The sequence below is a fragment of the Hyaena hyaena genome, unplaced genomic scaffold (genome assembly GCF_003009895.1).
Source record: "Hyaena hyaena isolate Hyena2069 unplaced genomic scaffold, ASM300989v1 scaffold_813, whole genome shotgun sequence".
Taxonomy (NCBI): Eukaryota; Metazoa; Chordata; class Mammalia; order Carnivora; family Hyaenidae; genus Hyaena; species Hyaena hyaena.
In genome coordinates, this window is record NW_024081448.1 from 247919 (window position 1) to 269561 (window position 21643).

At 38.7% G+C, this 21643-nt stretch overlaps 1 protein-coding gene across 7 annotated transcripts in view; it reads right to left on the reverse strand.

The window, feature by feature from the left end:
- The window catches only part of GRIK1 (glutamate ionotropic receptor kainate type subunit 1), a 376947-nt gene that overhangs the window by 112045 nt on the left and 243259 nt on the right, over positions 1-21643 (reverse strand). For all 7 annotated transcript variants that reach the window (XM_039219393.1, XM_039219391.1, XM_039219389.1 and 4 more), the window contains one exon: positions 11642-11823. In XM_039219393.1, coding sequence (XP_039075324.1) covers positions 11642-11823 — 182 coding nt within the window. The remainder of the gene's footprint in view (positions 1-11641; positions 11824-21643) is intronic.

A 21643-nucleotide genomic window follows, 5' to 3' on the forward strand; every position in this document is an offset into this window, starting at 1 on the left:
GTATAAGTAGGCCTTGAGATCAGTCTTTATTGTTTTATTAAAAAGATATCCTCATGCCAAATTAAATGATCATAATCTATATCTACAAAGGTAACAATGGAATGCACAGAACATAGCATTGGATCCCCTCTGACATATGGAACTCCTTTGGGCTAGACTAAATAATGGCCCCATTAAAATGTCCATATCCTAATTTCTAAAATCTATTAATATGTTACTATATGTAGAATAAAAGCACTTTGCTGATGCGATTAAGTTAAGGATTTTAAGTTGGAGGGATGACTCTGGGGGATTACTCTGTCTTATTCAGGTGGGCCCAGTATAATCACAAGGGTTCTTATAAGATGGAAGCAGAAGATCAGAAGGCAGACAAGGTGACGTGGAAATGAAAGCAGGTGGAAAAAGGCAATAGATGTGGGACCACAAGCCAAAAACTGAGGACAGCCTTTAGCAGCTAGAAAAGACAAGCAATTGGATTCCCCCACAAAGCCTTCGAAAGGAATGCAGCCTTGTCAACACCTTGACTTTAGACTTGTGACCTCCAGAACTCTAAGTGAATAAATTCATGAATTCAAGCCACTACGTTTGTAAAACTTTGTTACAGCACCCACAGGAAAATAATACACCTCATTTGTTCATCTTTCTGTGATTATGGCACCTGAGACTGAACAACTTTGGTATAATAAAAGCAAGTGCATGTATCAAGGGGAGAAATGTCTGAAGTTGAAAACATTATTTTTATTTACTTCTATGTTTTATTTTGAAATAAACATTTTTTATAATTTCTTTTAACATTTATTCATTTTTGAGAGACAGAGAGAACAGAAAGTGACCAGGGGAGGGGCAGAGAGAGGGGGAGACAGAGTCCAAAGTAGGCTCCAGACTTTGAGTTGTCAGCACAGAGCCCAATGCGGGGCTCAAACTCACTGATCATGAGATCATGACCTGAGTCAGAGTTGGACACTCAACTGACTGAGCCACCCAGGCGTCGCCCCCCCCCCCACATTTTTAAAATTAATTTATTTTGAGAGAGACAGAGACACAGTGCAAGTGGGGGAGGGGCAGAGAGAAAGGGAGAGAGATAATCCCAAGCAGACTCCACGTTGTCAGCACAAAACCCAATGTGGGGCTCGAACTCATGAACCACAAGATCGTGACCTGAGCTGAAACCAAGTCAGGCCTTTCACCGACTGAGCTACACAGGCACCCCTGCAGTTGAAAACTTTTTAAATTTTTCTGTGTCCTTCCGTTCGTGTACACATGTTAACTCTGTGTCTGTGCACAGATACCAGACATCCACAAAGAGAGCCTAGGGCTTTTCCATCTGTTGGAAGATGGTGCTATATACCATTTACAAACCCAGGCCACCTTCCTCCTGCCCCCAAGAGAAGTGAAAGAAAAGCAAATGATATTCCACAAGGTGTTGGTGAATGAAATAGTCATGCTGTTTGGGAATATCTTTCAGTCTTAATTTTTTTATAAGCTTTTCTCTCTAGAAGTATGGTTAAGACAGGAAAGGAAGCTGATGCTAACAGATATTAATAAATGGAGTGAAACCAATGAAGTTTAGTTTAGCTTTAGATAATCCTACCAGAAGAGCCAGATTGTATCACTCAGGTGCACAACAGAAGAGATTATGCTATTTAAGGGATACTGACGCTCACAATAGAGCAGGAAAAAAGATTTCCCCTGGTAGAATGAAATAGGCAAGCTGAAAAATAGGAGAGAGTCAAGATTTTGGAGGATTACATGAACCTAAAGAACAAACTGTCTGTAACATCCAGGGAAAACTGGTGGGAAAATGAGGTGTAAAAAAAAAAATAAGAACACAATGGAAGAAAAGTTTGAACAGCAAAGTACTGGACAAATCAACAAAGTACTGAACAAATCTGGAAAGTAAACAGAGAGTAAATATGTTGAACACACTGTAATCATCTTGCAATAAGCTTCTGTCGTAATGGTGGTAATAAAAACTATACCTCCAATTACCCTGAAGATAACCTTTTGAGGGAGAGATGGGCATGCAGCCAATAATTGGTGGTCTTGCTGGTCTCATGAGTGATCCATAGACTAGTGAAGTCATCGTGAGTCTGGGTTCTGTTCTTCAGCTTTTTTGGCTTTTGATTTTGTCAATGTATTTAATAACTACCAGGCTTAGAAAATAATTATTTATATGATTATTTCTCAATGTACTGTCATCTCCAAAGAGGTTTTTAAAAACACCAATACCTGTACCCAGTCTCTAAATATTCTGATTTATTTGGTCTGGGATATGTTCACGGCATTGGTATCTGTTAAAGCTGTCCAGGTAATATTTACATTCAGCCAGAACAGAGAATCACTTATTTATATTAGCCAAACATATTTTTAAGCTTTAACAATAATGGTCATTGCAACTGTTTTCTCAATGTTACAACATACCCACTGTTGTAATAGGTTTTTTGGTTTGTTTTTGTTTTTGTTTTTTTAATATACTATTGAGAAGAAAGTCATCCTCAATTTATAGATTTGAAAGATAGAGCATAGTTATAGCATTTAAACCCGGGTTAGGTATCAATCCTGGGCTCTTTGTGCTATGTTAATTTATTAATTGATAATAGGAGATGTATGAAGCAGGAAAGTCAATAATTTGCACAAAGTCCTCTTGAACTTTGTGAACCTGAATAAAAGCATATGATTGGTGAGAGCAGAATTAGAACCACAGGAGTTGAAGCTTTATAATAAGGTATGAATCCACCAAGCCAAGAGAACTTGATAAGCTGCCCATCTATTTTTGAGGAACCCTCCTGTCCAGAGAGCTGGACCCAGCTGTACAAGGATGCACTTTGGATGATATTGCAGGTATCATGAGGACCTTCACTCACCCTTCTTCCTTCTCTTGGGATTTCAGATCTACACTGCTATTTTATTACAACATCTCTTAGATTTTAGAATTAATTAGATCCTAATTTTAAATCCCTTCAGTAATGTTTGGAAAGAGCTTTAATCTCCTTAGTGAAGTAAACTTTCATTAAGAAAGGGCAGTTTGCAAAAAATTGTAACTTTAAAAAAAGTTTATTTATTTATTTTGAGAGAGAGAGAGAGAGAGAGCACACACAGTGTGCATGAGCAGGGGAGGGACAGAGAGAGAGGGAAAGAGAGAAATCCCAAGCGGGCACTGCGCTGTCAGCCTGATGTAGGACTCAAACTCATGAACTGTGTGGTCAGATCATGACCTGAGCCAAAATCAAGAGTTGGATGCTTACCTTACTGAGCCACCCAGGCCCCCTGTAACAGTTGTTGTTGTTGTTGTTAAAATTGTGTAATAGACATTATAATATATTTGCATACTAGATGTTATAATGGCAGTGCGTACAAGGTGTGGAGAGCTTTGCATGACACGCTAAACAATGTGTACTTTGTATTTCAGGCAATGTAGGAGTGGGGTAGGACACTCAGGAGTTTCCAGCTAGAAGAGAAAGGTCACATATTTTATTTGGAATGTACAGTTTTTGAAGCTACATGGACTCTGGATGGAGAAAAAGATTAGCGCTTGTGACTGAGAGACCAGTTGTTCTAATATAGCAGGAAGATGATGATAGAGATGGAGAAAGGAGGTTGAATCTGAAACACATTCAGGAGGCAGATGCTACAAAATTTGGTAATTCATAAATAGGAAGGGAATGGTAGAGTCAAGTGAATCTTAGGTTTCTGTGTTGAGTAATTGGATAGTATTTTTAGTCACGAAGACAAGAGCTGGAGGAGAACATGGTTGGCTGGAGAAGAAGAGGAGGAAGATGTAGTCTGTTAAGTTAGGTATGGAGATTTAATGACATCAGGAAAGATAAACATGATACAAGATATATGATAGGGATACTTGGGAAGTCAGGCTGAGAGGAGGTTTGGGGACCACTGTTGTGATATAATGTAGGAGGTGATGCAGTGACAGAGTTAGCAGTGGGTAGCACTGTATCACGTACAGTTTTGCCTAGGCATGATACCACTCATGATGCTGATGACGGTAATCTCTCACATGTAGGATATTCCATGCACCAGTGGTGGGCTTGATGCCTTACAGGCATTGTTATATTTAATCTCTCAAAACAATGTGAGATATGTATGAGACATTCCTAAATTTTATAGATATAGCAAATAATGAATCATGAGATCCTCTGCTAAATAACCTCATTCAACACACTGGAATTTTTCATTGTATTTTATTCTCCCTCTACCTTGGCAAAGTCTTGAACACATACAAAACATCTAATACATGCTAGCCAAATAATGGTGGGATTTACTTCCTACAGGGTCACCCTTATGACAGAAAGGATTTGGCTAGTAGTCATGGGGGAGGTAGGGTGGAAGGATTCTTTCCATAACATCTTGCATTTCTGAAGGGTTACAGAAGATGAGGTGGTTAACATAGTGAAGTGATTTTTTTCAACCTACTTCAGTCTTTAGCTTTCTTTAGGAAATCTTATAGAAGCTATGGATCCTTTCCCCTGAAAAAGGCATATTGAGAGGGATGAACATACCAAAAATTTTGAGTAAAGCTGAGGTTCACTAACCCTGCTAAAGGCTTAACACATGCATTGATGTACACATCTTCAAATTATTTACATGATTCCTTCTAAATTATGCCCACCTCTATTACAAGGATAATTTCTCTTATCACCTCTACAGCCACATTCTGATGTAGCTGTAGTTAAGCATTAGAGTATTTCTGAAGCATACATGTTATTTTTATTACCTCCCAATTCAGATTGAAACAAATCTATATCCTTTTCCAAATCTACTCTTTGGAAGTTTTTGTAAATATGCAAATGGGCATCCTGTACACTAAAAATATGGACAAATCGCAAATCCCCTCACTAAGTTGTTAGTTATCCATAGAGATCAATTAATTCTTGTGTATATTCAATAACAATACTCATATCTATGAACTGCTCCTAACAAACAAAACTAATTCTATGCTCAGGAAATGTAAATAGATTTTAATATCAACCTGAGAGAAATAATTAAGATGAGAATGTGCTTCCAAAATAATTATATAATATGCTACAAATTATCATCAGTTAGTATAAATTGAGAGTCATCATTATTACATTGCCAGGATTCAGCCAAAGTAATGAAATTCCCATTGTTAGTCTCAAAGACTAACAAATGACTTTAGGAATTAAAAAAAATAAACAGCTTAATTATGTCCCCATTTCCTTGAAATCATACTATGTACAAGAGAATGCACAAATTATTTATGTCTAAACACTGGGAAGAGGATTCTTGATCACTTGTATACATGGAGGTTCATTGCTGGAGAGAACCTTGGCAAGACTAGAATCCAACAATCTTATTTAACAGATGAAGTGACTGGGTTGAACAAGAGCCAACAGACTTTCCAAAGTAGCGTATCTAAATGGTCTAAGAAACTCAGGTCATAGGCATATTAAACTCTGGTTTGAAATTCCAGGCTTGCCATTGGGTGTATGACCTGGAACTTCATTTTTCTCATCTTTAACATGGGATATTTTGAGAGGATAAAAAGATATCATTCCAGTCAAATGCATAGCATAGTCTGGTACATAGTGAGTGCCCAATGAATGGCAATTATTTTATTCTATTAGGGCAAGAGCAGAATTTGCAACTGAATCTACTGACCCTCCGTCTAAGACTCTAGTCATAGATAGAAATGAGTTTTCTAGTCTTTCACCAGTCCATGGGCATTGGATAGCTATACTCTGTGACTTTCATTTCAAGGTCTCTTTTGGTTAAGGGGGCAGACATTTACGTTGTCCTTGTTGTTTTCACTGTTGTATCTTTCTCACCTTCAATAAGTACTCAACAAATAGGTGTTCAATTAAAGAGTGAATTTCTCTACTGTGCCCCTAGCACATTCTCTCCTTGGCTTCAATATAATCAGCATTTCTTGAGGACTTATGTAAACTGGACAAATGACTGGATGCTTGAGAAACAACTGAATTAAAGGAGCATAAAGCTAAACAAATGTTCTATTTGAGATAGAAATGAAAATGTTCCATGTTCTGTTGCGAGGGGAATCAGTAGGCATCTGGGTGTACATAACAGTATCAAAATGGGATGTTTTCTTCTCCCTTTTTATTTATTTATTTATTTATTTTTAATTTTATTTCTAGGAGAGAGAGAGAGAGACAGCATGAGCAGGGGAGGGTCAGAGAGAGAGGGAGTCACAGACTGAAACAGGCTCCAGGCTCTGAGCTGGCAGTCAGCACAGAGCCCGACGCGGGGCTCGAACCCACGAACCGCGAGATCACGACCTAAGCGAAAGTCGGACGCTTAACCGACTAAGCCACCCAGGCGCCCCTCTTCTCCCTTTTTAAATCCTGAGGTAAGTTTCGAATCCCAGTCTAGCCACTGCTGGCTCTGTGACATTGGGCAAGTTACAGAATCTCTCTGAGCTCTGGCCATTTCTTGTATACAGAATTTTCTCAGAAAAATGATTGATGCATTTCATCTGCTTAGCACAATGCCTGGCATACAAGAAAGCCTATAAGAGTAGCTCCTAAGGTCTTTATGATTACAATAAGACATAATGGCGTTGTGTATCTGACTTAGCGGGTGCAGATTCCAAACAGGTTTGCAACCTCTTGGCACATTACAGATGTACTGCTAGACTGGCAGGTTTCTGTGTTGAGAGATGAAAACCGATTCTGCTTCGATCCTATGGAAACATGAAATGAACTCTTTCTAACCACTTCTGTTTGTCCTGCTCATAGGTCATAGATACAACATCTATGAGATCTGTGAGGAAAGAATCAATGCACAAAATTATTTAATTAATCAGCATTGCCGCTCCACTTCCGAGTAGAAGGAAGCCAGGGATTAAAAACTGCATTTTCTCCCTGGCCTTGTTTTCATGTTAATTGACAGAAAGGAAAAAAATAAAAACCAGAGCACATAATGTTGACAGGAGAAAATGTGATACAATTCCACAAAATATTTTGGTTCTAAAGTGTTTTATGGAGACTAATGGCTCAATTATAGCTTAATACTCATTGCTCTAAGTGTTTTGAAGGGGAAGAAAAGTCTCTCCTCTGATGCACTTGTTCATGTAAACAAGAAAGCAGGTTTTCTGAGTTAGAAACAGCATGTTTATGCTCACCCACTGGCCGCTGTCCAGCTCAGGGAATTGGCCCAGCCCTGATGCAGCTTCCCTGCTGGACTGAGCATCATAGCATCCTCTCCCTTTCCATCAGGGACCCATTAGGATTCCAGCTACTGTGGTTGAAATTGTGACTTGCTTTCTCAATCCTATTACAGGATTTGAAAGTGACTATGCAGCTCTATCCAAAGAGGCAAATTTATTTCAGGAAGTGGAATCCTAGGCTGAAATGCCTTATAGTTCTTAATAATATAGGGCTTCAGACACTGAATAAAAGCTTCCTTTGGGGAAACTGAGGCATTAAGGAGTGATGTGTTCAAATGTGCTTGGCGGAGTTGAGAGGATAGCACACTGAGTGAGGTGGAAGGGACGTGATTTTGGAGATTGCTTTTATCAAGAGCTTCTAGTACAGTTCTTGGATCATTCATTCCTCCATTTCCTGTATTCATTCGACAGAGCAGTAATGAGCACCCGCTGTGTGTCAAGTAATGTAGTACATGCTGGGGATTTGGGAGAACAAGACAAAGGAGGTTTCTATCCTCTAGGAGGTTATAGTATTGTAGGGAATATGGACAAAAAATGAGTCAATACCCAGGTATTTGCATTATAAGCATGCTCGGTACGTGGTAGATGAAATCATTACTATCTCTGAGCTTCAGTTTCCATGTGCAAAAGAAGGATAATACCAATTATACCAAAAGTTATTGTGTAGATTAAAAGAGATAGTTGCCTATCATCCAGCATGGTGCTGGGCATGTTGGGAGTTCCAGTTCAGAGTCTTCTTACCTCATTCCTCATCTTTAAATTCATCTCCCATCAGCCACTCCCTTGGTAGAATCACATTCAGTAGGAATGAACAAGGGTGCAGGTAGGGTAGGCAGTGGAGAGTCAGTGGGAAGAGATTGGGAACTGGGGGCATTGTTGAGAATTTGGGGTGTCCACACGGGAGACAGGCTGGGGGATGGTAGCATCCTTGCCAAGCAGCAGGACGCCCACTGGGAGGTGGTGAATGGACGGGAGAGAAGAGGACACTGAGTGACGAGATGGGTCTTGTGTGTGTGCTGCTGGTTGCTGGGACACTCTCACACTACAGAAATTCACGAAGACAGTTCGTTCATATGAAAACCCGTTCCTCTGTAACCTAATCAAGTCTTGACATTTGAATTTCTAACTAATTCTTAGGAAATAACTTTTCAGATTCTCATCATATAGCACTTGTTTAATATGAATAGAAATAATTACCTTACCAGAGTGATTAGCATGCCCAAGAATAACTATAGACTTTTCCCCCCAATTTTTACTTTTAGATAAATGTCATATCTTCTTTAAAGTGCATTTGATTTCTTTTTTTTTTCTGAAGAATCATTATGAAGTAGTAAAATATGATGAAGGTGCAGGGAAATGCAAGGAAATAATGGAAAATGTGGTTGAGAAGAAAGCCAAGTTGACCTGGCAGAGAAAATTCTATCAGCAATGATTTTAGTCATCAAAAAAGTGGGAACTATTATATTAATAGTTATTAATTAACTTTATCTAAAAGAGACCAGCAGCAAGTGGTTGTGTTTCTTTCAGACATTCTGAATGGAATGGCTTGCCCATTCTGAATAGGGGCCTTCCATGGTAAAGTAGGCACACAGGCTCTGAAAACAGGTGGCCTGGAAACCATGTGTCAGCCTGGTTACTCACAGAGTGACCTTGTTGGGGACACTTAACCTACCTGAGCTTCAGTTCCCTCAACTCTTAACTGAGAATGTCAAATTTACCCCAACGGTTGTTTGCTGCTGCATGAGACAGGATACAGGCTGTCAGGCATCATCATGGCACCTCAGTAGAGGAGATAGGAAGAGATTGGTTGAATAGTGGCTGGAATTAGGACCTTAAACTCCTTCACTCTCCAGCTTCCCTAGAGATACACTGGGCAGACGGGGAAGATCCCTGTCTTTGTTTCTACAGGTCGTTGTCCAAAGCTAATGGAGCAAGTCAAACTGGACCACACAGAGCACTTGGGCCTCATTTTAACCAGAATAGCAAGTCCCAAGGTCCTCAGTATCACTTTCTAACCACACAGCTTCTCAGAGGTCCAGGTTAACCCTGTTAAACCAACCTGGATCCTCTGCTGTGATTTCACAAAGAGTGAATGCATTTTCACTCGCGGTAAGGTAGGGATTTGATGTGAGAACTTCTAAAAAGGCTCTCCCCAGTTCCAAACATTTGGAGCTCATTAATCTACAGCAAAAAGTGGATGAACATGCACTTCAGTAGATTCCCCCAAAGCCTCACAGCAGTCTTATCAGTCACATGATGAAGACAGTAAATACAAGATAAAACACAATAGGGCCCAGGATGGAAAGAAAGGGTTTATGTCAACATCTAGAGCAAAGCTGAACTAATCCCACTCCCTCTTACTTCAGCAGACATTTCTTGGGAGGCCTTCACTTAGAAGGTTTTTGTGGTGTGTTGTTTAAAAAAATTGATCTTTGAATGATGTAATCTCTATGCTACCAAGAAAGAGTCACTTGCATCAACAGGAGATCAAATCCATGTATATTGAAATAGAGGAGGAACTCGTTCCCAGGCCTGGAAATTCCAAGCCTGTGCTTTGGGAGAGATGTAGCCAGTTATGTGAGCTGAAGGGGCCTCTCACCCAGAGAAGCCTCATCAGCAAATCATTCTCTTAAATGTAACAGAAGTCCCCAGTCTCTAACAGACTCCTGGAGGGGATGCTTTTTTGTATTTTGAGGGCTACACATAAAATCTGGGTGTTTTTCTCAGTTCTGGTTCACACCCCATTACACACTTTAATGAATTGCATTGAAATTCTCAAATGAAGACTTAAGATAAAGCGCTGCTGATTGTATTTATTTACCTTTGAAGTTAGCTTTTGACATCACTACAATATACTTACTTTCTTTACTGGGAGACAATTGTAATATCTAAAGCTTTGTTAATACAACTGTAGCCTAGACGTAGGTAACACATATTCTTCCCCTAACTGGAGAAGCAATATTTCATAGAGGAGAAGGTGCAGGATGGAACAGAAGAGGCTGAGTTCCAGATCCTGCCTCTGTAACTGTGGGAAAGTCATTTGACTTCCTCTAAAGTGAAAGAATTGGCCTTGATGATGTCTAAGATTGTTTTCAACTGCAACTTTAAATATGTTCTATGACTCGATACAGGTTTTTGGTGTAATCATCCAGGAGATAATAGAAACATGTAGTCAGCTTTCCTGATTATCTACTTTCAGGTCAAATTAAAAACTCAACTCTGAACTCAGTGGCTTTGAGTATGAGATCCAGCACTGGAGAGTCAGGTGGATAGGCTGCTCTCCCAAGTGATTCGGAAATCCGCAGTTCTGCATTTGTACGGAGGGGTTGGTCTACTTAAGAGATTAGTGCCTCTTGCCAGTCAACCACATAACGTATCCCAAACCTTTTAAACTAGAGAGTACAATAACAACTTCTGTCATTTCAGATAAGAACATTGCCTTATGCTACAATAACCACTTAGATTAAATACGAAGAGACACCCATTAAGGCTATATAACCTGGCTATTTTTTCCCCATGTTCCTCCAAATTCATCCCTTGATCTTTTATTAATGCTTCTGTTTTAAACATCTGGCTAACCTTTCCCATTGTCTTTGCCTATGCGAGAGTTTCTCAAACTCAGCATTGTAGGGTACTATTGGCATTGTAGGGTACATAGATCTTTGTTGTGGGGGATGTCCTATGCGTTATAGGACATCTAGCAACATCCTTGGCTTCTAATTACTAGTTGCCAGTAGAGTGCCTCTGTCCCCAATATGACAACCAGAATGTCTCCAGACATTACCCAAATCCCCCGAGAGTACAAAATCACTCTGGGTGAAGGACCGCTAGTCTATGCTTTATCTTTTTTTAATCCTGAATTTTCTTTCATGGGCCTAAGACCGGTGCTATACCCCGAAGTACTCAGAAATGATTTCCTACTGCTATCATATTCCTAACACTACTAGTAACTTTCACTTACATACGGTTTCACAATTTGTCAAGTCTCTAATCACGTTATTTGTAAAGATTAATGCATGGCAGCTCATTGTCTATGACAAGTTAGAAGAGAGAAGCATCTTTTCTCTGATTGTCCCTGTGCCCTCTTTTCACCAACACTTGGAATCTTGCATGTTTGACAAAAGAGGTCTTGCCATGAGGAAGCTGTCTTTAGGATGAGTCAGGCATTGCGTGAATAAAATCTACTCAGTGTTTTCAAGAGACTTGAAAGACAAGATACTTGATCACCTTGAAATGACATCCTTCTCCTATCAATCCCTGCTGACAGTATCGACGTGCATAAGACACACCCTGCCCCCATCTACAACTACATACAAGTGGCTTCATTAAACTCCCCGAGCCCTGTGACTCCTTAAAAGGGTCTGAAAGCTGCAGTCCTCAGCCTAAACTTATCACGTCGCACTAAGTGAAACCGGATGGCATTTTTGAGAAAGAGACATGAGCATATTCCCCCCACCTCACCTCCTCCCTGCACCCTCTTACCTGCTTAAGGATTTCGGCAGCCGTTCCATGTGAGCAATCAAATATCACATAGAACTCCTTGCCCTTCTTCATCTCCTTGAGTAAAGGCTTGGCATCCTTATTCCCAGAGGGCAACTGGCGGATTTTGATTTTAATGTTATATCTGGAGGGAGCTTTGATGAGCTCTTGCAGACGAATGAGGCCTAGAAAATGACAATCCCATCATGCAACAGACAGAACAGTCTAAAGACGGCTTGTTTATGGCCATTTACAGTCAAACTCCTATCATGCCCAAAATGTATCAAGAGGCCACCTTCCTAAAAGCTATACTATTGACTTCTCTTTGTCATTCCCTTTTCTGGGGTGGATTATACTGTATTTTCCTTTTGCGGGCATGTGTAGTTTGGAAACACAATTTTCCCACCCAAGCAAATTTTGAATCTAGTTGGAATGCAACTGTCTTCTCCAGTTTTTGGCCAACACCACAAATCTTTAATAAATCCTGTCTGTAACCATAAAGCTTTTGTCAACAAAAGTTGCTTCAAGTTTCCAAAGGTGTGCAATGAAATGGATAATGCTTGCTTGCTTAAAAAAAAACAAATAACAAAAGAATACTAGAATTTCGTGGGGCTGTAAATCTGTCAGCCTTTCATCAGGTATTTATGGATGGCATACTGTTTACCAGCTAATTAGCTGGGCTTTCTGCATAATTTTCCAGCCCCTACCATATAAACCATTTATAAATGACCCATCACATCCTCTTTCTAATATGGTTGGACATTGAATTGGAAAATCCTTTCTTGATTCAAAAAAGAAATACCATAGAGTTTTTAGAGATTATGATAATAACAAAATTCCATTAAAATCCACCATTGATAATTGCAGGAAAGTGTATACAGCCAACTAACTTGATGGAGAAAGTTTGATTCACTGTAAGTACAAATCTACTGAGCTGCACCAGTTTTTAAAAGACATACTTTACTGGGGCAAAGCAAACAGCTATATAAAGCCTCCATCTTATTTCCCTTAACATTACCGTGTAATTGCTACACTGCATAACGTTGGCTCTCACTCAAGGGCTCTCATCACATTGGAAAATTGACTTTTTTTTTCATTACATAGTTCTGTGCCTTTAGGATTTGTCAACTTCAAGTAATCAATAAGAAATATTAAGTGTTATCAGTATTCAGATGGAAATTTTGGTATGCACTGTCATGGCATGCAACCTCTGGGCTTGATAGGTTTCTTTCATTTTCTTATTTTATTTATTTAGTTATCCACCCTCTCCACCCAAACCACATTTTTGTGGCTCAGATGTTAAAAGGCCCTCTACTGCCTTGGATGGGTTGGATTCTGAAGTACAGTAACTTTGCAACTAAGCTGTTCTTTGGAGTCAAATGGGTATAAACAGTTGGGGGATGATAGCAGTTAGGATCTGTAGAACCATAACAAGATTTACTGCTCAGTATTAAAAGAATTTTTTGTACATAATAATTGAAATTTTTAGAATGGTAGTCTTTCCAGGCTCTTGTTTTTTTTTTTTTCAAGTCAATCCATGTGGCTGAAGGCTCTCAAGTGCTAGGAATGAGCCACTAACTCTCTTCACTTCCAGAATCACTCATCCTGAGCCACTCATGACTACTCCAAATGGAAGAAAACTGCTGAGCACATGGGCTTCCATATTTGTTAATCCTCAGCCCTGTGAAGTGAGCATTATTATTTTCATTATTTCCAATAAGGAAACTGAAGCTTAGAGCAATGAACTTTTTCAGGGTAACATAGATAGGAGGCGCTATGAGTTCAAGTTGTTGCCTGTGAATCCAGCACTCCATCTTTCTATTTCATGGTCCAGCCTCACAAACACAAATTACTGGTGCTGAGGGAACAGATACAGCTTTGGATTATTTGATGAGATGAGGAAAACAGAAATAAGGACCCATTCTCTTTTCTTCTTTATTCCTGGGTACTTGAGTCTCTTTTGCAGTTTTTATATTGCTCTCCTGCTTTGCAACTGCATTTTTTTTTCTTTTTTCTTATTCTCGAGCATGCAGAGAGACCAATGTGGCCTTTAAGTAGAATGGGAAAACCATTTAAAAAGAACATTACATGTGTTGCAACAAACCACTCTTTTGTTCTTTTGCTGAATGGAATGTTGATCCTGAAGTGCATCTTCCTATCATGATGATTTACCCATGTTAATGGTACTTTAAAATTGAATATGTTTTCTCACTTCATCCATTCATTTCTATCAAAAAACTTTTCCTGGATGCTCCTTATATGCCAAACTCCATGTTAAGTGCAATGGGTGAGACATGAACACATCTTGCTTTAAGGAAGGGGATTCAGTTGTTCTTACAGGGCTAGAATGGTAATAAGCAATGTACTGGTAATTTGCAATGCAAGTATTTCAAAATACTAGTAACAATCTTGTAGTCTCATTTTCCAATGCTCATTTTATTTTGATCAGCTCAGAATTTTGCAATAATTGTTTCAGGTATTTTCTTGACATGAAATCTACCATGTGTCAGAGATGATTTCATCTGTTTAAGTGTTGAATTGCTAGCAGAACTTGTAAATGTATTGTAATTAAGAAATAACAAGGAAAATAGTTCACCAGTCTTTAGTTTTATATTGAGGTCTTCAGGTTAGAATAAAGTGGTATGAAAAGCAAAAGCAAAAAAAAAAAAAAAAAAAAAAACCCAAAAAACAAAAACCCACAGAAAGATTTCATCCCATCAGCTCTTATGACTTAGATGGAACATCATTTACTACTCAGTTTTTATAAATCATGAGCTGAGGCTGATGGAAGCTGTTGGAGATGCCTACTCAGGATCCTAAGGTCTTGTTAAGGCTGAAGTGACAGATCCAGGACTGAAAGTCACGTCTAACTTCAGACTCTCAATCTCAAGCTCTTTTTTTAATTAAAAAAAAATTTTTATACCAAATCAGTGGTCTCTCTTTTAGATTTCAGATCAACTAACTGACTGAATGACTGACTGACTGACTAACTAACTAACTAACTAACTAACTAACTATGTAAATAAATAACTGTATAAATAAATAGATAAAACTATGGAACAGAATAAAGCATTCAAACATTTAATTGACAAATGAGGCAATTAATAGACATTTTGCTTTTTCCTTCTCAAAAAAGGTGACCATGCATTTTCACAACTCTTTCCTAAAAGAAAGTTATTTTAATACCAGTAGAGGAGAAAGGAGAAGAACTCAGTACAAAAGACCAGTTTCTAATTGGTCTAAATTTATCTTTTGGAAAAACTGGCTACTGAGCCCCTAATTTTCTCAGTTTGTCTGCTGGCAGGTGAATTGGCCCCAGGAAGGAAGAAGATCAACAGATTTAAAGATTACAGACTAAGTTGTCAGAAGAAGAATGAGCATCAAAGAATGAGGGTCGACAAGGGAGGTTTACATTTCTCTTGCCAAAGCTATTGTTTGGTTAAAAAAAAAAAAAGCCTTTCTGCCTGCCTTCATTAGCAAACATTGTAGAATTTACAGTTTAAGAGTCTTTTTTTTTAGTTCATGGGAAAAAAATTAGAGAGTTTCCTTTTATTTGCATTTTGCAGTAATCCATCAATCACCTACAGTTCATTGTAAAGAATAGTTAAAAATTATTTTCTAAACAAATAATTACTTTAGGAAAAGGAAATTGATTTAGGAACAATTCTTAACTTTGCTAATGGTCTTCCGTGTTTGGCAGCTAGCCTTGACAAAGTGACCCAGCACGCCCAGGATGGAACTCCAACTGCAGAGAATGGTTAGGGTGCTCACAAATCTGGTGATGGTGGTAGTCTTCGTAGCCTACCATGATGGAGGGACTTGAAAAGTAAAATGCAGTTAAGATGACCAAACCCAACTGAGGGACATTCTGGAATAAAACTGACTTGGACTCTTTAAAAATGTCAAGGTCATGAAAGGTAAAGGAAGGCTAAAACAAAGGAGACCAAAGAAGGGTAAAATTAGGTGATAACTAAATCAATGAGTGATCCCTAATTCAAAAAAATCCTGTAAGGGCAATTATTGTATCAGTTAGAGAAACTGTAAAATGTGTGTGTGTGTGCGTGCGTGTGTGTGTGTGTAATATAGTGTGTGCGTGTATACACTATGTATACACGCACACACAGCACCATATAACATAGAGAGAAACAGAGAGAGAGAGAGAGAGAAGAGAGAGAGTGATTAGGCAGACCCAGCAAACTTGATCAGCCTTTTCCTATGAGGAGAGGGTATGAGGTGGTGTATGTGGGCACAGGTGACTTCCATGACAGTGGGGAGTTGGGTAAGTTGGTTCTGAGTCCCTTCCATCCAAGTAAAAAAAGCTGTAGGGCCCACAACACCATCGGGCAAGAGCACTCCCAGGGGGTTCTGTCTGTGCCTTGGGCAAAGCCATGCTCTGCAGGGGAAACCATGGTGCCCTCTGGTCACTGGCAAGGCCTCCTGGGTTTAGAACAACCTGCCTGTGAGCCCTTCTGGCCAGCAAACACTTACTTCCCTAGCCTCAGTCACCTCTGCCAAGCATTTTGCTTTAAATCTATTACCCTATACTATATTATCCTATTTGTATATACTAGCATTATATTCGTGTTAAGTCTCTTGCATTTAATAATTGTAGTGTGGTTGTAACAAGGAAGGCCATAGTTCTTAGGAAATACATACTAATGTATTTAGGGGTAAAAAGGCCATGATGTCAGCCACTTCCAAATTGTTCAACAACACTACTACTTACTATTATGATTGTTGTAATTGTTTTTATATTGAGAGAATCACAGAGCATTAAAGCAAATGTAGTCAAATGATAACAACGGCTAACCTAGATGAAGGGCATACAGGACTTCATTGTACTTTCTTACATCTTTTTTCGAAGTTCACACCTTTTTAAATAAAAAGATTACATGTGGAGATATAAAATAGCACCAAAAGAGACTCTTCCTCCACTCTACCACTGAGAAAGGCAGTAAGAAACTGCACCTTTGGTTTCAAAAGCACTTTAGAGCAAGGAACCTATTTATTTCACATGAGTTCGAGCTGGGCTCTGCATATGGAGATAACTTTCAAAAATGTCCAAATGGCCAATCCTAAACACTAGTTTTGGCCACCTATCCACTCTGTGAACTCAGATATGATGCAGAAAAATGCTGATTTGCATGCACAGGGAATGACTCCGGGAGCAGGTAGAGCATATGGAGAAGAAAGAAAAAAGAACCTGCTATTTACAGTGAGTGTTTAAAATTTCCCATGCCTTCTCCTTAAATAATAATAAACTTTGCTATTTGCATTACTCCTTTTATGGAGGATGCTACATGCCTTATAAATATCTTAATAAACCTCAAAATACACCTTTGAGTGAAAAGGTATCAGTACTACTCTACAGTAAAGAAAGTGAGACACACAGTGAGGTTAATTGTTTAGATCAGTCCTGAAAATAAGTCACAGATGCCAGGAATTGGAAAGGACCTTAAAGGTCAAACCTCTACTTGATGCACGAATCCCCTCTACACAGCTGAATGCCTCTCTATTTGAAAAATTCTCCACCTCCCACTGAAGCCCTGTTCCTTTCTGGATAGCTTTAGTTATATTTAATAAGTATTAGTTCAAAAGAAAAGTATCTAGGTTTTCTTGAGTCTTAATCCAATTCCCTGTTGATTAAACTACATCAGTGGGGTTGATGCCATAAAAATGAATATAATAAACCATTGGGACCCAAAGAGAAGATCGTACATTTTAAATGTTAATTTCCTCTTCATTTGTTCTTAGAAACATATAAAATGGCATTTCACAAACTTGTTGGTATATTAATATACCCAAATCGAATAGGATTCTTAAGGGGATCTATGTACCCTCCAGAGGGAAGGACAAATCAGAACTGAGAAATGGAATTGGGTGAGTGAATTACTTGGGGGAAATACAGCACCTTTAAGTGCAGATCTTCATACATATGATTTTTCAAACATGCATCAAAAAAAAAAAAAAAGAAAAAGAAAAGAAAAAAAAGGCTTAGAGACTTCCCAAAAGAAAAATTGTGTCCCTTGATCAAAGGACCTCGAAGAAGAATCTAGTCAAAATATTTGATGAACTGTGATGAACTGTGCTGCACTTATCTCAACCAGAGTATTTTAGTCTTGAATTCTTGCTGATATCAATGGTAGCTAAAAATAATATACCTTCATGCAATATCTAAAGATTGGCTTCCAAACAGAAATCTGAAAATTTGAATAGAGTTCTGGGCAGAGGACTGGAGTGGGTAGATAGGAAGGGTAGAAAAGGGTGAGGACAGAGAAAAAAAAGAGCTGTAACTTTACCTTGTTGGTACTGAGTGCCAAAGATTTTTATTCCCCAGCTATTTCAGGTGGAATTGTGGAAAGGCATGTAGCAGAAGTTTTCTGGCTGGCACAAATGGCCATAATAACCCAGTGGGGCAAGTTGTGATTGCCGAAAGGGAAAAAAGATTTATTATTTTATTTGGCATTGATTGCATATTGACCATCTTTCATTTTGGCTTGGTCATTTATGGCAAAATGTTAAGTCCAAATTTCATGCCTCTGTCAAGATTCTTGGTTCTGGACAACATATTCTTTCTGTTTTCTATGCGATGATGAAAGAAAATGTAAAAATGTAATAAATACAAGTCACTGTTTAAATACAGCCATATGGGCTGTTATTTCACTTATCTATAGAGTGATTGAGCATATTAAATGAGTTAATCGTATGAAATATTTAAAGAGCATGTGCCACAGAATCAGAACTCAAGAATGTAGTTATTATGATATTTGTGGTTGTCACTTGCTTGGTGTTTTCTCTTTGAATTTATTGTTTCTTTCAATCACTGACATTATTATGTATGTCTACCTTATTTCAAATTCATTGGAAAGCTTTGAGGCAATGTTTCAAGTGATAGTTAATAGCTTTTTATTGTTGGCCGCATTTTAGAAATCTCATGGCTCTGATGTGTTAAGAAAAATGGCTTAAGGCAACGATGGATTAAAAAAAAAAAACTCTTGAGGACTATGTGTTGTGAACCCAGGGCGAGAGGCATCTGGCTGGAACTCATTTCCTTGATAACCTTATCTAGCCCCATCTATGTGTGGAGGACTCTCAAATTTGTACCTCCAGCTCACACTACATTTCTGAACTCCAGATTCATATATTAGCTGCTTATTCATCCCCTTCATTTGAATGCAGTAGACATTACAGATTCAAAGTTAACATGTTCATGACTGAAAAAACTCCTGATATTGTCCTTTTCCTCCAAAGTAGCTCCATCTATAACCTTCCCCATCTTAGGTGATGTTAATGCCTTCCATCGGCTCAGGCGAAAAAGATTAGAGTCACCCTTGACTCCTCTATTTCTCTCTCAGGCAGCCTTCACTCCCTTTAGGGCATTGTGCTAGCTCCACATTCAAAATTATTTCTGGAAACTGACAATTTCTTATTCTTCTATTACTTATCTTCCTCAATTGCCTTCATTTCTCTAGAAGCTAACTGTTTTTGTCCTTGCTTCCCTGTATTGTATTATCAGTACAAGAACTAGCATGATCTTTTTATGATGTATATCTGATGTTACTCCTCAGCTAGAAACTCTCCAATGGTTTTCCCATTTCATGAAGAGCAGAAGCTCTTCCTGTGGTCTCTAAAATCCTCCCTGATCCACAAGGTGCTCTTCTCTGACCTACTTCCCACTCTTCCTCCTCTCTCATGCTGGTCCCACCACATTGGCCTCCTTATTTGTCCAATAAAGATTTATTGGAACACACCTTACTCATTCATTTACATGTTGTTTATAGCTGTTTTCTTGCTACCTTGTCAGAGTGAAATAGTCATGACCTTGTGACTCACAAAGCTTAAGCTATATACTATCTGGCCATTTAGAGAAAAAAGTTTGCTGGCCTCCATTCTACAGAAATAGTTGTGGCTACATTTCGCTGATATTGGCCTTGAAAAAGCAGAAACTGCTGAATATCCTCCACACTGCATTTGGTGCTCAGCTTCTCAGCTCTTTGATGTGTGTGTGAGGGATGGAAGCCAGGCTTCCACCAGGGGTCTAATGAAGCAGAGGGGATGACCAATGAGCAGCAATTTCTCATTGCCTCGGGTCACCTCTGAATGTGGGAATCAGAGAGAAGTAGGTAGGTGACTGATGGGAGGAACATCCAGGCAACAAAGAGGGGAAGAGAGAGATGAAGCGAAACAAAACTTCACTCCCTCAACAGTTCTCTAGGGTCCTTCTACATTTTCACTTCCAGAAGACAGAATTCTGCCTGCTAGTGTTTAGTGAATTGAATTTTGTCCTCAGAGACAAGCACAGTGCTCCCCTTGACTTCAGTGGGAGTCATGGGCCATTTGGTCCCCCAGACATCTGTGCTGGCTTCAGGCTATTTAACAAACTCCTAAACAAATCCCAGTAAAGTGTTCTTTAATGGGTACTTAATTCTGGTGTGAGGGCGGGTGCTGAGCACACCTAAGTCCTTTCTTTTCCTTCAGGTTTACTAAGTTTTCTCCTTTTTATGTCTTGATAATTACTGCAACCAAAACCCAGAGTCAAGCAGTATTAAGCCCACTCGGAGGCAAAAGATGTCTGCTTTTATTGATCTCAGTTGACCTGTTTACTCTCTGGGTTCAATTTAATGGCTTAATTGATTATTCATTTACATTTTTAATTTCTTTGTGGGTAAAATCATTTTAACATGAATCATTTCTAACTTAATGGGCAACATACAAATTCATTTGGGATTTTCAACTTTCTCAAGTATTTAGTGAGCTGCTGGGCTCAGGTGAACTTAATAAGGATGAAAACCAGATTTTAGTTTCTTGTAAAAAATGATAGAAATGACTGAGTTTCCTCCTGTGCAAAATGCTCATCACTTATGGGTGCCTACGTGAAATCAGAAGGTTGGTTAGAACATCAGCTTCTGTGTTATCCTTTTACAAATGATATTTTGTCTAGATACAATTTGAAATCTATAATATTGTGCTCCTGCCTTTAGTTGAGCTCCTAAATCCAAAGGTTTTAATGTCATTCATCAATTTGTCTTCCTTTTAGATGGCCCTGCTTTGCTGGAGATGGTAGAAATCGTGAGAAAAATTTGTACTATCGTGTATACTACCTAATGAGAAATAGTATGACTTTATTAGCTCATGCCATTCTCTATTTACAAAGGTATGTAATATGGAAGATCTGACTATACTTACATTTATAGTTGAAGGGGAGCAGAATTTGCCAGGCAAAATTTATCCCTTTGGCATGGGGATTATTTTAAGACATTTATTTAAGAAACAACAGACACAGATGAAGCTCTGAAATCTGGGTAGATGTTACCCTTTTGTAAAAGACATTTACATATATGAAGGAAATCTTTCTGTAAGGGTGTCTCACTCACTGTACCAGAAAGAGAGGGATGACTCAATCTCTAGAAATTCTTCTCAATAGAGAAGGCACGGACTTAAATATGATTATAATCTTACCCTCGTTCACTGTGCCTTTTTTGATAATCTCCCATAACTGATTCCCCACCCCCAATATCTTCTGTCTTCGGCAGAAGGTGGTATTTAGGATGATAGGATGATACATTTCAGAAAGTTACTTTGTTTTCCTGGGTCTCTCCCATGCTTATAGGTGGGATACATCTTATTAAATTTTGCTTTTCTCCTGTTAATATGTGTTATGTCAGTTTCACTGCTTGACCAGCCAAAGGTCCTAGAAGTTAAAACTTTCCCTCCCCTGGACATTATAATGTTCTATCTCAAGGCTTTAAAATATGTTTTTGGAATTTATTTGATAGTTATGTTTCTTTCTTTCTAGCAAGCAGGTGAAGCTTTAAGAATATGACTGCCTGTGGCTTATGCTTCTCTGTAGGACTGTTTTGAATATAATATTTATAAGTTATATATCCAATCACCTACCTTCACTTCTTTCAAAAATGAGATGAGGTATAAGAAAATACATAAATGCATATTTCCAACTGTAATAGTCACTTTTATCTGACAGCTTAAAATGGAACCAGAGTTTAG